Source organism: Hippopotamus amphibius, chromosome 3 (genome assembly GCF_030028045.1).
Source record: "Hippopotamus amphibius kiboko isolate mHipAmp2 chromosome 3, mHipAmp2.hap2, whole genome shotgun sequence".
NCBI lineage: Eukaryota > Metazoa > Chordata > Mammalia > Artiodactyla > Hippopotamidae > Hippopotamus > Hippopotamus amphibius.
In genome coordinates, this window is record NC_080188.1 from 30942705 (window position 1) to 30959120 (window position 16416).

General features: G+C 40.6%; 2 protein-coding genes across 7 annotated transcripts in view; one reads left to right on the top strand and one right to left on the bottom strand.

Moving 5' to 3' along the window:
• The window catches only part of PPAT (phosphoribosyl pyrophosphate amidotransferase), a 50727-nt gene extending 47568 nt beyond the window's left edge, over positions 1-3159 (bottom strand). Inside the window, exon 1 of the mRNA XM_057729846.1 lies at positions 2570-3159. Coding sequence (XP_057585829.1) covers positions 2570-3093 — 524 coding nt within the window. The 5' untranslated portion in view covers positions 3094-3159. The remainder of the gene's footprint in view (positions 1-2569) is intronic.
• PAICS (phosphoribosylaminoimidazole carboxylase and phosphoribosylaminoimidazolesuccinocarboxamide synthase) overlaps positions 1-16416 on the top strand; it is a 59114-nt gene that overhangs the window by 32369 nt on the left and 10329 nt on the right. For 4 of the 6 annotated variants that reach the window (XM_057729839.1, XM_057729840.1, XM_057729841.1 and 1 more), the window contains 4 exons: positions 3527-3593; positions 7943-8140; positions 14366-14544; positions 16188-16367. In XM_057729839.1, coding sequence (XP_057585822.1) covers positions 3527-3593; positions 7943-8140; positions 14366-14544; positions 16188-16367 — 624 coding nt within the window. Of the gene's footprint in view, positions 1-3057; positions 3110-3144; positions 3163-3526; positions 3594-7942; positions 8141-14365; positions 14545-16187; positions 16368-16416 lie in introns of those variants that run through there. The other 2 variants (XM_057729844.1, XM_057729843.1) reach the window with 2 other exon arrangements.

Below are 16416 nucleotides of genomic sequence, written 5' to 3' on the forward strand. Positions count from 1 at the left end.
TAATTGATAATCCATTGGTTTTTATATATAAAATACATAACATTACAACTTTTAGGTGTCCTGTTATCCCTGACACTCAATGCATAAGACAAAAACAGAACCAAACACAATGCAAAAGTGATAGAAATTTCACCTTCTAGATTCCATGTCTTAGGAAGAAAACGCATAAGACATAAATTGCTTCTATCAAAAAGGGGGAAAATCAATTGAATCTTGTTGCTATTGTTTTAAAACTAACTAATTGAGTGGAGGAGGGTGAGGAGGTAGAGCCTTCTGCAACAAACCACCACTTGCCAGTGTACACTATATAACTAACTCTATATTAAACTATAACAACCTATCTAGGCTTCTAATTTTGACATTCCTTGATTCAAGGCCATGTAAAAACATTCTTTTTTTTTTTAATTTATTGAAGTATAGTTGATTTACAATGTTGGGTTAATTTCTGCTGTACAGCAAAGTGATTCAGTTATTCATATATGTACATTCTTTTTCATATTCTTTTCCATTATGGTATCACAGGATATGGAATATAGTTCCCTGTGCTATACAGTAGAACCTTGTTTATCCATTCTATTAAAAACATTATTTCTTAATCTTTGACCCCTACCTACCAGCTTAGAGCAGCAGTAGATTTTATCTTCTAGGCATAAAGAAGTTTCATATTAGAATCAAAATCAGTTCCCCTAAAAGGGTGAGGACTTTTGCTAATTCAAAATTTGGAATTGGATAGGATTATGGGCAAGAACCAGCCCTCTCAATGAACCTTAATGAGTCCATGCCTATACAAGGAAAGTTTAAATAGTTTTCCATTAATACCTTTCTTTCCCAGAACCTACTGGGGTTTTTTTTTGCCACTGTTATTGAAAATATTACAGAGTCAATTTTCAACACCACAGTTTAACAAATACTTGCTCCATCAAATAAGCAGCCTGATATAATACATTTAATTTTCTCTATCATCATGTAGTAATCACATTTTTATTGCCCTTAATCTGTATTATCTAATCTCATAATTTTTTCACTTAAAAGCAACTGTAGAAAAGTGTGTGTAATTAGGAATAAAGTTATTCATTAAAAAAAAATCACCCTCTTTTTCCTCACACATATTTAAAGAAATCTTGGGGATGAACTTTCTGAGTTATTTTAGCTAAAAAATAAATAGTTAAAAAAAATTCAAGGTCAGTGCCTATCTTTCTCACAGGATCTTACTCTAGATCCCTTGTTTTTTACACCTCTTCCCATGATGAAATATCCAAAATGACTTCTCCAAAGAATGTTATAAACTAATGTTGCTCTCTGGACTACCATATGAATAGCTTTTAGTTTTTCCTTGGATTATATATAATCCTCTCAATAATGTAAATGTATTTTAAAACAAGATCTCTATTCTAGTCAACCCACAATTATCCAAGATTAGAGTAATTCGAATTAAAAATATTCTTTTTGAGTCATTCCAGATTCTAAGTTACTCTCAGCTCTTAGTAAACAAGGAGTACACAAGATGTGAAATTCAAACTCAAGTATTCAGGACCTTGAAAAAAGCAAAAAGACTACTTCTAATTTAATTTTGGTGAGGGAAAGCTAATCATTTGGAATGCACTTACACATACTGCTCCCATGTTGCTGATTAGTGTTATTGTCAAGTTCCTTAACTGTTCCAGAAGTTGCTGCTGAGGTATTGCCTTAAGGAAACTGTAATACTTTCAGTGATAATGTCAAACTTAGGTTTATATTTCTTAAGGGAATTGTTTATATCAACTTCCAGTTAGTTCAGTTAGTAGGAAATGGAAAGATCACAGAAGCAAAGTTATTTTTTAAATCAAAGGATCTATCAGTTTTTCAAAGTCAGTGTGTATCTTGTCATACAGGAAGGAACTACTCTCCTCTCCCTCTTTTAAAGAAGGGAGTTATTTTGGCATTTCCCTTACTATACCCACCTTTTCATTTATTATCTAAAACGTTTACCAATGAATTTTTTGCAGGTGCACTATTCCCTGTGATTGGGTTATTTTCTGCTAATTCATATGAGATCTAGAACCAGTAGTTCCTTTTGAAACCCAAACTAATTCAGCTTCCCTGGATTTGAATCCCGAAATTCCCATAGCTACGAGCACGTTCAAAAACACAATCTGCCCAAAAGCTCTGCCCTTGCAAACAAAAGGTTGTGGTGGTTGCAGGCTCCGTGCGAAACCTCAAGGTGTATTGTAGGTCCTGGACCAGCAGTCACCCCACACAGGCTATCACAAGAACAACTCCAGGCTCTGGGAGATTAAAAGCGGCAAACAGTCAAGGAAGAACCCCGACTGGGCTAGTCCAAGCGAACCGGAGCCTAAAAAAGCATCAAGGGTTGCGGGTGACAGGCTGAAATCCAGGCAGGCAAGGCAGCCCCCGCGCACACCTCGGCAACCCGGTGGACGCCTCAGGCAGGTGCCGGTCCAGGTAAGAGACAGATCCGGCCTCCAGTCCTCAAGCGCCCCCGAGATCGCCAACTCCAGCCGCGGGAAGCGGCTGAGGCAGACGGAGAAGCGCACGCGCCGCCATCCCCGCCCCTCACCCGGGCGCTTACCGGTGCTGTAGCCCCACGAGCCCCAGAGTGATCACATGCGGCACGTCTAGCTGCGTGGGCCATTCTCCTGAGGCGATGCATCCGAACACGCCACATTCCTCTCGGATCCCCAACTCCTCTAGTTCCATGTCGCCGCCGAAAGCACGTGGAGGGACCCGCCGCTGCGAGAGGGGTCTAAGCACCAACAGGTTGTTCGCTCGGCCTATACGCCTCAGAAGCTCGCGGCAGCTTCGGCCGCCTCCGAACCAGCGACTCGACCCCTCGCTACTGCGGCGGCGCGCGCTTTCCGCGAGGGAGTGAGATGAGCTCGCCCCCCGCCCGCCTGCCCCGCCCCCCCGGGCCCACCAATGAGCGAGGACGGAGGGAGGGGCTCCGCGGCTGAAGGGCGGAGTCACGGGCCCTGTGGGGGTGGAGCTAGCCCGCCACTGGAGCCGTGTGGGAAGGTCCTCTTTCTGCACGTGGAGATCTCCGTTATTCTTCAGCACCCAAGACTGAGATGATGAGACTAGCGGGGTTAACGTCATTTCTCTCCCAGAGGATGTAAATTTTGTATGTCCCTCCGCACACGCTTTCCCCCGGGACGTCTCTACTTGGTATGCTCCAACCTACGAGCGGCCCTCGCGGCCGAGGAGGGGGCCAAGTCAGCGAGCTGCTGTAGGGTGCGGAGGGGCCGCCAGTGCGCGCCACTTTTCCTAGTTCCTGGAACTGCGCCCGCGCGAGGCGGGGCACAGTCCGCGTCGCTGCGCCTGCGCGGCGGGAAGCCTTGCGGGAGGCGGTCGCTCCCGGCGTCCCAGTTCCTCCCGGTCGGCGGAGACCCCCGTGGTTCCGTCGCCGCGGTGGTGCTCGAAGAGACCGCGAGGGGGCGCTCCGGGTTACACCGCCCCGCCGGGGGCGTGTCTGCGGGCCGTACCTCCTTTCCCAGCCCCGTGAGCATCTCTGATCACTCCTCTTTTCCAGGGTCCTGCCCCTCCTCCTGCCGCGGCTGCAGTCCTCAGACCGCTCCGGACAATGGCGACGGCCGAGGGTGAGTAACGGGCATCGCTAGGACTTGGGACTCTTTGCCCTTCACGGCCTTCCCGCCCCTCGGCCTTGAGCTCGAGGGCTCACGCGGGCGCGTGCGCGCTCCATGTCCCAGACGACAGCCTTCCCCGGGCAGTACCGGGTCTCCCTGCGCCCGCCCCTATAATAGGCCACTGGGCGGGCGGGCACGTGGCCCAGGCGCTGTGGAGCGGTGCGTCGGAAACAAAGAGCTCCCGGGCCTCCGAACTTTCTGAAACATCCAGAACTGCTTCTGGGATGGGGAAAAGGCGCAAAGGCGTCAGAACTAGAAATGGCCAGGGGTTGGAGAGGTGCCTGGAAATCGCGTTTTGCAGTCAATAGATACTGCAAAACAATCGCGGGAACGTCTCGTGTTGACACTTGAAACCACCGTCTTGCTTTTTCCTGTTAGGTTAATAATAACCTGCTATTCCAGAAAGTTGATAATTGAACCTTCTGAAACATTTGCTATTTTCTGTCCAGATTTTGTGTGTTTTTAGCCTTTTTATGCCAGTGATAGCTTTGGAGAGTTCCAAAACCACCAGGCAAAAAAAGTTTCCTTGTTTCACTTTGCATTTATTATATTACATATTTATAGAATCATGTGTCCGTGCGTGATTAGGATTCTCAGGAAAGCTCGTTTGCGCAATTTTTACTTGTTAAACGTTCCCCCCTCCCCCAATACCCTGTCTCTAAACTTATGGTGAACCAAATTCCTTATGTTGGCCGATCAGTACATTCTCTTCCACACAGAAAAATTGAATTTAGGTAAAAAACCGTAGACTAAACAAAAAGGTCCTGATAACAAGTAACAACTCTATAAGGTTAATGCATTAGGGACTTCCCTGGTGGTCCAGTGGCTAAGACTCCACGCTCCCAATGCAGGGGCCCCATTTGGATCCCTGGTCAGGGAACTAGATCCCACATGCCTCAACTAAGAATTTGCTAAAAGATCCCGCATGCTACAGCTAAAAGATCTCACAGGCGGCAACTAAAACCTGCAGCCAAAAAAATATATATTAAAAAATAAAATAAAATCAGTACATTAGACCAGAATTTTCTCTGCCATAACTCTAAAGTGACAGATCTCTAAAACCTTTGCTCTTCCACTTCCTTCCATTTTGCATTTTTTGGGGGGGGAGGTGGGGGTGGGGGAGGTTAATTTTTCTAAAATTTCACTTTTATGGTTTCTAAATGGCACTTCATTGCCCAAAAATGTTCTCTAGCAACCCAGAAGCTACCAAAATCCAGTCTGAAGAACCTTTCATTCACATCCTGCATACTGCTTTCCTCCCTACCTCTTCAACCCTTACTTAGGTTTTTCTCTCAAATGAATCCTAAGCCTACATTCCAGTCAGGTTAATTCACCAAGTTTATTCTTCTCTTTCTCTGTTTCTTTTTGCTGTTTCTTCTAAAGCAGTGCTGTCTAATAGAAATATAATGTGACACCATATGTAACTTTGTTTTCTAGTAGCCACATTTTAAAAAGTGAAAAGAAACAGGTGAAATGATTTTTAATATATTTTATTTAACCCAGTATATCCAAAATAGTATCATTTAAACATGTAATCAATATAAAAATTGTGATTTTTGCAAACTTTTCATATTGAAATTCACTGTGTATTTTACACTTAACTTACAGTATCTCAATTTAGAGTAGCCATATTTCAAGTATTTCATAGCCACATGTGGCTAGTGGCTACCTTATTGGACAGCACAGTCCTAGATGTTCTTTACGGAAGTTCTGTACTTTTTAATGCTCTAAAATTTCAATTCCATGCGTTATTATTCTCAGTCCTCATCAGTCTCTTCCGAATTCATCTATGAAATTGTAGCAGGCATTTTGGCACTTGCAGCAAATGTCAGCTATGATGTTATCCATTAGTTGAATTTCCTACCCTCTTTAGCAACTAAGTAATAAATTCAGGGAATTTCCTGGCTGTCCAGTGGTTAGTGCTGTGTGCTTGCATTGCAGGGGGTATGGGTTCGATCCCTGGTTGGGGAACTGAGATCCCACAAGCTGCTCGTCGTGGCCAATAATTAATAGATAGATAAATAAATACCGATTCAACTAAACTGAGAGGGAGGAGGAGTAGGTACAAATTATCTAACCTAGGCAATGTCCTTAACTTTCCTTTTTTTTTATCCCCCATATTGAATCAATTGTTATTAAAACTTTTACCTTTTAAATATCTTGAGTCTTATCCCACTGCTTTTTCTTTAGACCAGGACATTTCTTGCCTGAATTGCTGCCACAGCATCCTAACTGGTTTCTCCACCTATAGTTTTCTTCCACCCCCCACTTCCTCATTTCATTCTCCACACATCAGCCATAATGGTCTTTCTAATATAGAAATCTGTCATTTTACTGAAGTGCTTAAAAGCTTTATAGGTGTCCTTAGGATAAAGTCTAAACTCAATCAACAGGGTTTGTGAGACCTGAAGGGTGAGTAGTGAAATGCAAGGGGAGGAAACAGTATTCCAGGCCTAGGGAGGAGCATGTCAGAAGCTTGAGAGGAGGATATAGAGATTTGGTTACAAAGTTGGAGTTCTAGGAAAAGGAAGTAGAGAAATCTGAATTTGGGAGGCTAAGCGAGGGCTGCATCTTAGAAGGACCTTTTAAACCTTGTCAGTGAATCAAGATATTACAATAAGAGGATGGGAATTCATCCTCTGAATTATGTGCCCTGCAGTGGCAACTATTAAACTGAATTGTAAATGTTTTGTTTAATGGTTACCTTCGCTAACTGGTGATGTGACCCCAGCGAAATTCTTCAGGCTTATCTCCTGCCTTCCCTTTCTACTACTTAGCTGCCCCGCCCTGCCCCCCCCCCCCCAGCCCAACAGCAATGTACACACACAGTGCTCCAAACATACTGAAGTTCTGCCATGTGTTCTTTCACCCCCCTGGTCTTTTTTCACCACCACTGCCTACCTCTTGCCCTCTTTTGGCTAAATTTTGAGCATTCCTCAGATCTCAACCTAATCCTCACTATGTTCTAGACTTTTTTTTTCTTTGAGCTGTGTTTTGGGTCTTTGTTGCTGTGTGCAGGCTTTTCTCTAGTTGTGGCGAGCGGGGGCCTTCTTCATTGTGGTGCCCAGGCTTCTCATTGCAGTAGCCTTTCTGGTTGCAGAGCACGGGCTGTAGGCGCACGGGTTTCAGTAGTTGTGGCGCACGGGCTTAGTTGCTCCATGGCATGTGGGATCTTCTCATACTAGGGCTTGAACCCGTGACCCCTGCATTGGCAGGAGGATTCTTAACCACTGCACCACCAGGAAAGTCCCTAGACTTTTCTCTTCAATACCTAGACATCAGAGGTTAGGTAAAGTGATCCTGCTATGAACCTGTGATCCCACAGTCTATTTCTCACAATATGCTTATTATGATGTTTAATTTAAGCCTCCCTCAGACTCTGGTCACTTGAGAGCAGGAACTTGGTTTACTGGAACAGCCCTAGTCCCTGGCACATGAACACTAAAAAATGCACATACTGAGAATGAGTCGATGTTCTGGGAGAACGAGGGGTGATTTCTCCTCTTGGAAATTTTAAGTCTTTAAACGTCTGTTACCTCTGGTTCTCATCGAAATTTCTTTCTAATGAAAGAAAGTCTACTTTTCTTTAGGTCTGATGACCTGCATCAAAATTGGATTCTCTTGTCCTCACTTCTCACAGGTTTCTATAACTGTTAGTGAGGAGAGGCAATCAAGGATGAGGTCTGGGGAAGCAGGATTAGAAAAATAGAAGTGCTTCCAGATGGGCTAACTTCAGCTGGTGGAGGTACCTCCTCTTGCACATTAACTTGAAATCAAGAAACCCACCTGGCTGAACTTTCCTATTTTGCCTGCCGTGGAAGACAGAAGTCGGGAAAAATACAGCATTTTTTTCCCTGAAAGCTAGTTTAGTTATTGTATTGTGAGTATGTATATGAAACTACCAGCGTTGTTACCTTAATTTTAATGTATCTTAACTAATTCTACTTCAGTTCTGCTGTGAGAGAGGCAGGTTCGTAGTGGAAAGAGCACGACACAGCGTTAGATATCAGAAGACAGGGTTTCTTCTGACTCTGCTGTTTCCTAACTGTGTGACCTCTCCTTTTTGATACTTAGTTTCCTAATCTATGTAATTGTTTACATAATTATAATTCTTCACAAAATTTTATGAATGAAATGTGATGATGCATTTAAATTGTAGAATACAAGGTTCAATGCAGGTGAGTTAATTTTTATTAAAATTATTTAATAACTATGTTTACTGATTCATCATTTTAGAATTATCTAAATTATCTTCTTTATGAAATTGCCTGAAATCTGATGTTTCTGTTTTATTTCCACAGTACTGAAGATTGGTAAAAAACTCTATGAGGGTAAAACAAAAGAAGTCTACGAATTGTTGGATAGTCCAGGAAAAGTCCTCCTACAGTCCAAGGACCAGATTACAGCAGGAAATGCAGCCAGAAGGAATCACCTTGAAGGAAAAGCTGCAATCTCAAATAAAATTACTGTTTGTATTTTTCAGCTGTTACAGGAAGCAGGTGAGTGGCTCTCCCAGCAGCCTCCCCCTTCATGTTCTTTCTCACATACACATACTGGTCCTTTTCATGGGGAAATGGCATTTGAATAAATAAGATGCTGATTACCAGTTGGTTTTCTTTTTTTTTCAGTTGTCATAGGAAGCGGTTATGTGACTCCCCCTAGAGGCTCCTCCCTTTCACACATACCACTCTGATCTCTTTAATGGGGAGAAGGATTATTTGGTTTAACAACATATTTGGGCATGTCTCACATGCTAAGCTTATTTAAATTAAAGCAGAAACTTAAATTTCAGTATAGCACTTTACTTGGTTTGGAATTACTAACTAGTATCATTTAGTTAGTTAAAAGGAATGTTAACAATGTGCTGTAGTCTTTGTCTGGCATGTATATCTTCTCTGCAGCTTTCCTCTGCTAGGACATCTGAGGAGAGGCTTACCTATGAAGGAACTTAAGGAACTTAACCTGTGAAAGAAGCACATTCTGGTGTTTGGCATCTCTAATTGATGAATTGAAATTTAGTCCCTAAAATTCTACATAAATTTGCTCTGCCCCTTAGAGATTATATAGAACTTTAAATCCCTCTTCCACTTGAAAGCCCTGAAAAGTAATTGAAGACTGCAGCCACACCTTTTCATCCTGCCATTCCCCAAGTGAGGGGTTTGGACTAGATCAAGATCTCCAGGGTTATCTCCTACTCTAAAACGGAATGAAGATTATTTCCAATAAAGAAATCTGTTCAAAAGGTGAAATTCAGATCAGGACATTCTGTGGAGGGCAGTTGGAGTGAAAGAAGGGAAATTAGGATAACGCTTTTTCTGCAGGGCTTCAGTCAAAAACTGATTGGTCTGTAGTGTATAAAACTCAGCCAGAGGAAGATTTGAGCTTTTTCCTTCGCGTGTAAGAGACCTTGTGCCTTGGATCATTCAACTTTTGAAGCCTCCAGGTCCTTATTTGTAAAGTAAAAGCTTTGTTCTTTATCATCCCAGTTCTAATGTTATAGTTTAGTAACATTGCCTCCTTTTACTTCCAGTGTTCCCAGTTGCCCTCTCATATCTTAGATCTTCCAGTAAGCATTAATCTTGATTATTAGTAATTAAAAGTAATTTAATTACTCTTTGTTAAATCCAAAGGGGAATTTAATAGCTTTGCTTCCAGTCAAGATAGATCTGCCTTCCACAAAATAACAAGGTAATTCAAGTTAAATCCATTCCGTCAATACAGAATTGGTTCTTGAGTAGTTTTGTCTCTTCCAAGGTACCCTGTTCACATTTTTAATTAATGTGAAAAAAAAAGTCTAATTGCCAACCTAAATTGTCATCCACATCATAAATCCCTCTAGGCACTGAAGGTGAAAATATTGCTAGGCTTCCTAGGTGGCGCAGTGGTTAAGAATCCACCTGCCAATGCAGGGGACATGGGTTTGATCCCTGCTCCAGGATGATCCCACATGCCGTGGAGCAACTAAGCCCATATGCCACAACTATTGAGCCTGCGCTCTAGAGCCCGTGAACCACAACTATTGAGCCCATGTGCTGCAGCTACTGAAGCCCGTGCACCTAGAGTCCGTGCTCCACAGCAAGAGAAGCCATGGCAATGAGGAGCCTGCACACCACAACAGAGTAGCCCCCACTCACTGCAACTAAAGAAAGCCCGCGCACAGCAACAAAGACACAACACAGCCAATAAAATAAATAAATAAATTTATAAAAAAAAAATATTGCTATAAATTTAAAGCACCTCCCTCAGTTCCTGAGTAATACAACCCAGGATTTTTACTTCAAGGCTTCTTTGATTGGTGGTTTCCCAATGACTGAGTAGATTTCTAGAGAGAGCTTCAGACTAATATCAGGTTTCTTTTGCAGTACAAATAAGTGATTCAATTTTTAACCTCACAAGTTATCTACACCCCATACACATTAAAATGTTTTATAGTTGCTAGACGCTATAAACTGTTAACAATACAACTAGCTTCTGTGTCTCCATAGTGATTGTACATACGTATGTGATGTGTTCATATATATACATATATATATATACATATATATATATATTTTTAGGTAATGGGGGATAAGTACAGGCCCAAGTTTTTATTTGCTTATTTAATAAGGCACCTGTTGAGTGTACTTGCCAGGGCTTAAGGACAAGTGAATTAGGGTGATCGAGGTTTTTTTTGTTTTTTTAAATATTTATTTATTTTATTGGCTGTGTTGGGTCTTTTTTGCTGTGTGCGGGCTTTCTTTTAGTTGTGGTGAGTGGGGGCTACTCTTCGTTGTGGTGTGCGGGCTCCTCGTTGCCATGGCTTCTCTTGTTGGGAAGCACGGGCTCTAGGTGTGTGGGCTTCAGTAGTTGCAGCACATGGGCTCAATAGTTGTGGCTCACGGGCTCTAGAGCGCAGGCTCAATAGTTGTGGCGCATGGGCTTAGTTGCTCCACAGCATGTGGGATCTTCCTGGAGCCAGGATCGAACCCAGGTCCTCTGCATTGGCAGGCGGATTCTTAACCACTGCGCCACCTAGGAAGTCCAGGGTGATCCGGTTTTGAATCTCAAAGTTCTACAGCCAGCTGGAAAAGTTGGTCACGCAAATGGAGTACTCCAGCAGTCATCTATTTGACACACTTAACATACCTAAAACTTACTTGGTTCCCAAGCAATGCTGAAAGGTGTTTTCCGGGTCTTATCTACTGTGAAATTAAGGAAAATCCAATCATTTAAAAATTCTTAAACAGATGATTAGTTTTAAGGTACAGATTGAGTTCTGTTAAGCCTTATGTAATTTTTACTTGCTAATAGTTAAATGCTATGTCTAGTTGACCATCAGTGGTCTGTTTACAACCACTTTCTTTATAACCAGGGATGTATTCCAAATTAAGAAGTTTGAATGGAAAAAGCACCAGAATGAGAATCAGCAAATTGGAATTCTAGTTTTCTCTTTGTCACTCATGAGCAAACTATAGAAGTCTGTATAAATAATAGGTATAGATAATACTGGTTTTCCATAGACGTAATATTATACATGCTGTACCTGAATTTTGAAATTCCTGAATTTAGTCTCAGTACTAAAAAATCAAAATTTAACCTTTTAAGTTTCAGTTCCCTCCTGTACAGAAACCAACTGTGATTACATTTTGATGTGATAGTAGTGATATGACTGACAGTTGGGTGGTTTAACAGTTGGGCAGCCTTAATAGAGGCCCAGTGATAGCTGGGCTGATTAGCTGTCATACTTGGCCCATGTAATTCAGAATGTGAAGTGACATTTACATTTTCTTAGTAGTCTTGGTAGGAGTTTTGCATTTTGTAAACAACTGAGGCTAACGGGGTGAGTTCTTTTTCTCAGTGTATGAAGCCATGGAATTTGCTTTAATGGTTAGCATGTGCATTAGAAGCAATCATTATATCCTCTAAACCGAATCTCTTTTTCTTAGAAGCAGTCTTTTGTTATTGTTGTTTGTTTTGTTTTGTTTTTATGTACAAGATCATTACCATAAGTTGCTTCTGTGGTTTTGATTCCCTTGGATGTAGGGGAGGACTTTCCTCTGAGTAACAGTAACTACTGTTTATATTTAAACAATAGATTTGGATACTAGTCTGTCAAGCTTGATAGACAGTTAAGCTAATATGATTACTGGGGTAACAGACCTAAAAAAAGAAGAGCTCTTAAACCCAGTCCTGTAGTTACCATCTCAAGTTAAGGATTGATTTAAATCACCTGCCTGCCCTGGAGCCCAATCATTCCTTAAAGGTTAAAACGGCCTAAATATTGACACTTTTAACATTCTTTCCCAGAGTTCTGGTCCATGTAGCATACAACAGTTTATTCTTTTCCCTGTTGTAATTGAGTCTTCCTGGTCAAACCCAGGAGGAATGCAGAAAAAACAGTACAGGTTTTTCTGGATAGTGTATTTCAGGTCCGGGCTCCTTTACTGACTAGCAGCATGACCTAACTTAAGTTACTTAACTTCTATGAGCCTCTACTTCTTTCACTATAATGTGTGAATAATAACTGCTACCTCAAAAATTTTATGTATGGTTAAGAGAGGTAATATGTAAAACACTTAGGGGACTTCCCTGGTGGTCTAGTGGCTAAGACTTTGAGCTCCCAGTGCAGGGGCCTGGGTTCAATCCCTGGTCAGGGAACCAGATCCCACATACATGCTGTAACTAAGAGTTTGCATGTCAGAGCTAAAGATCCGGCAACTAAGACCTGGCACAGCCAAAGTAAATAAATAAATATTTAAAAATAATAATAAAAATAAAACACTTAGCATGATGCAAGGTTTCCATAAATGTAGGTTCCCTTTATGTGTGGATACATACATACATGCATAAGATCAAAGATCTTCAGTCCTTTCCTGATAAGAAAAATTTGATCTTATTAGAGTTTTAGATTGAGATTGGAGGTACTAATATTGTAGCCCGAAGATGAGCGTTATTACATTAAGCCCATGCAGGTTTCCAGGAGGTATTTTAATTCACATTAGTGCTATAATGTAATAACACTTCCAGGAGAGGCAGTGTAGCATAGTGGTTAAGTGAGCAGCATAAAGAGTTCCAACAGTGTAGTTTGGAAACCCTGCTTGAGCAGAACTAGCTGACATAACTGCTTGTGTCTCGGTGTTGTTATCTGTATCACTGGGTGGCCATCATACCTTATCAGGTGTTATGAGAATTAAACAAAAAGAAAATGAATTTATAATGCCTGACCTAAAGTAGGTCTTGCAAATTGTGGAAAAATATACACACACAAAATTTACCATGATAACCATTTTTAAGTGTACGATTCAGTGGCATTTGAGGACACTGACAGTTGTTGTGCAACCATCACCACTATCAATTTCCAGAACTTTTTCATCATTCCAGACAGAGACTCTGACCCATTAAACAACAATTCTCCCCTGGTAACCTCTATTCTACTTTCTGTCTCTATGAATTTGCCTATTTTGGGTACCTCATGTAAGTGGAATTATAAAATTTTCACCTTTATTTCACTTAGCATAATGTTTTTATGAATCCATGTTGTAGCATATACAGAATTCCTTCCTTTTTGTGACTGAATAGTAATTCATTATATGTAAACTACATTTCGTGTATCCACTCCACTCATCTGTTATTGGACATTTCGGTTATTTCCCCCCTTTTGGCTGTTGTTAATAATGATACTGTGAAAAAAAAAATGATACTGTGAACATTGGTGCACAAATAACTATTTGAGATCCTGCTTTTCAGTTCTTTTGTGTATATACTTAGAAGTGGAATTGCTGGATCATATGGCTTATGATACATTATAACTATTATTAGAGAGGTTGTTATTTTCTAAGGCTGCCACATAAACTAGCTCCCATCCCAAACATCACAAGGCAGCTCTTTTTTTTTTTAGTATTTATTTATTTACTTATTTATTTGGCTGCACTGGGTCTTGGTTGCAGCAAGTGGGCTCCTTGGTTGTGGTATGTGAACTCTTAGTTGTGGCATGCACATGGGATCTAGTTCCCTGACCAGGGATGGAACCCGGGCCCCCTGCATTGGGAGCAGGGAGTCTTATCCACTGAGCCACCAGGGAAGTCCCAAAGGCAGGTCTTTATCTTAGTTTTCCAGTAACAGTTTGAATAAGAGAGAAGAGAGGTAGGGCAAATATGTTCTTTGCTCTTGGCCGTATTGATCACCATGTTCTTGCTGCAACCTGTTGAATGCTTTTTTCAAGGACTGTTTGCTTTAAATATTAAGAGAAAAAAGCTGTCCAAAATTTAGGGCTATATCTGATTGTGATAAATAGATTAGTATTTTACAAGACCCATATAATACTGGACCATAGAATGTGAGAATTCTGCCACCAGATCTGATTTAGAGATAGTTTAGTGCTAGTTAGTTATGTGCCTTGTGCAAGGTTAGGTGCATAGTGGCAGAGGCGATAGTAAGTATTTTTTGAATGAATGAATGATGGTAACGACAGTGGGACCCAGATTTTTTGATCCAGTGTATACTTTGCCTTGCAACATTAAAATGAAATATTCCTGAATATTTTGATAAGCAGTAGAAAGCCATATTAATAATTTTTTCCTAGTTCTGCCTTTTTTTTTTAATTACATTTATTTTGATGGTGCCATTTAAGGGTAATGCATTTTTATTTTGTTTTTTGTAAAGAGTAGAGTTTTATTATGCCTCAGATCTTCCTTTTAAAATACAATTTTAATGCTTTTTTTTTTCTTTTTGTCATCAATATCTAGGTATCAAAACTGCTTTCACCAGAGTATGTGGAGAGACAGCTTTCATTGCACCTAAGTGTGAAATGATTCCAATTGAATGGGTTTGTAGAAGAATAGCAACTGGTTCTTTTCTCAAAAGAAATCCTGGTGTCAAGGAAGGATATAAGTTCTACCCACCTAAAGTGGAGATGTTTTTCAAGGTAATTATTTTATACCTCCATGTCTTACTATAACGTAGCAACAAGTTTATTACAAAGTTGAAAGATTTAAATAATATTAAACCTTTTGATACTGCAGTTGTCATTCCGGAAATATTTGTCAAAAATGTACACTTTAAATAGAAAATCTGCTTATCTTACTTTGGACCAAGATGACTAACAAAATGAACAAATTAAAATTAGCAGTTACTAGGGAGAAGAGAAAAGTAACAATTCAGTAATTTTAAAATCTAGTGTTGGACTTCCCTGGTAGCTCAGTGGTTAAGAATCTACCTGCTAATGCAGGGCACACAGGTTCGAGCCCTGGTCCGGGAAGATCCCACATGCCATGGAGCACCTAAGCCCATGCGCCACAACTACTGAAGCCCTCGCACCTAGAGCCCATGCGCCACAATAAGACAAGCCACCTCAATGAGGAGTAGCCCCCTTTGCCACAACTAGAGAAAGCCTGTGAGCAGCAACGATAACCGAATTATCAAGCAATGTCCCTGAAGACCCAATGCAGCCAAAAAATAAATTGATTAATTAATTTTTAAAAATCTGCTCTTGAAGAGTTTGAAGTACAGGCTAATAGGAGGGATCTTTTTATATTCTTTTTTTTGGCCACACTGTGCCGCTTGTGGGATCTTAGTTCCCCCACCAGGGATTGAACCCGGGCCACGGTAGTGAAAGCCTCGAATCCTAGCCACTAGGGAACTCCCAAGGGATCTTTTTATATTCTGATACAGAAAAACTGTTATTATCAATGTCTCTTATAAGCAAAAACATACAATAAAGGATGTAGGAGTCAACGGTCATGAATTTGTATTGGTTTCCTTTATTGAAACTGCTTTTCTCTTTTCATCTTTGTTTATCCTGTTAAGCATAGTTTTTCTATTTGAGAAGCAATGTTACTGTTGCTCTGTAGGATGTTAGTTCCTCCGCCAGGGCTTGAACCCGGGTCCGCAGCAGTGAAAGCTCCGAGTCCTAACCACTGGACCACCAGAGAATTCCCTACTGTTGTACTTTTATTCAGCGAACTGCACAGCTTAAAGCACTGTCTTATGATTATAATTATACAAATCAAGAATCCATAAAAGAAGAATTTCACGTACAGTTGGGACACTACTTAGAATAAAATGAAAGTATTTTATTTTTTTCACCAATCTCTTTACTTTGTACGGAGTATCTTGAATTTATGAAGTAATGTCCCTGAAGGCTTAGAGTCTTGTATAAATTCCTATCAAAAATAAGGTCCGGGGGTTATGAAAGTTTCATTCTGGAGAAATTTTGGTAGACTAAAATGTGTTTTGGCTTCCTTACAATCTCTGCTGACTCTGATTAAAGAAAGATAAAAATCACAAACTTGTATTTAAATTTATATATGGAAAGCAAATTCTTTACAAATGCTTTATGACATAGAGTAAGTTACCCCCAAATTGTGAATTTTAAAGTAGCTATTGAAAATAGAAGTTTAAAATGACTGCTGTGAATTAGAGGGTATATGAAACAAAAACTGAATCTTTAGAGAAAATGAATATTTCCAAGAAAAATAGCATGTTCAAGGGCCAAAGGACTTCAGTTTATCTGAAAAGCTCAACATTTTTACACTTCAATTAATTTTCCTCCTATACTTCTTTTCTCAGGATGATGCGAATAATGACCCCCAGTGGTCTGAGGAACAGCTGATTGCTGCAGAGTTTTGCTTTGCTGGACTTGTTATAGGCCAAACTGAAGTGGATATCATGAGTCATGCTACACAGGCTATTTTTGAAATACTGGAGAAATCCTGGTTGCCCCAGAACTGTACACTGGTTGATATGAAGGTACAAATAAAATGGAGATTTGAAAGTAAAGATTATAATCGAGAAATGT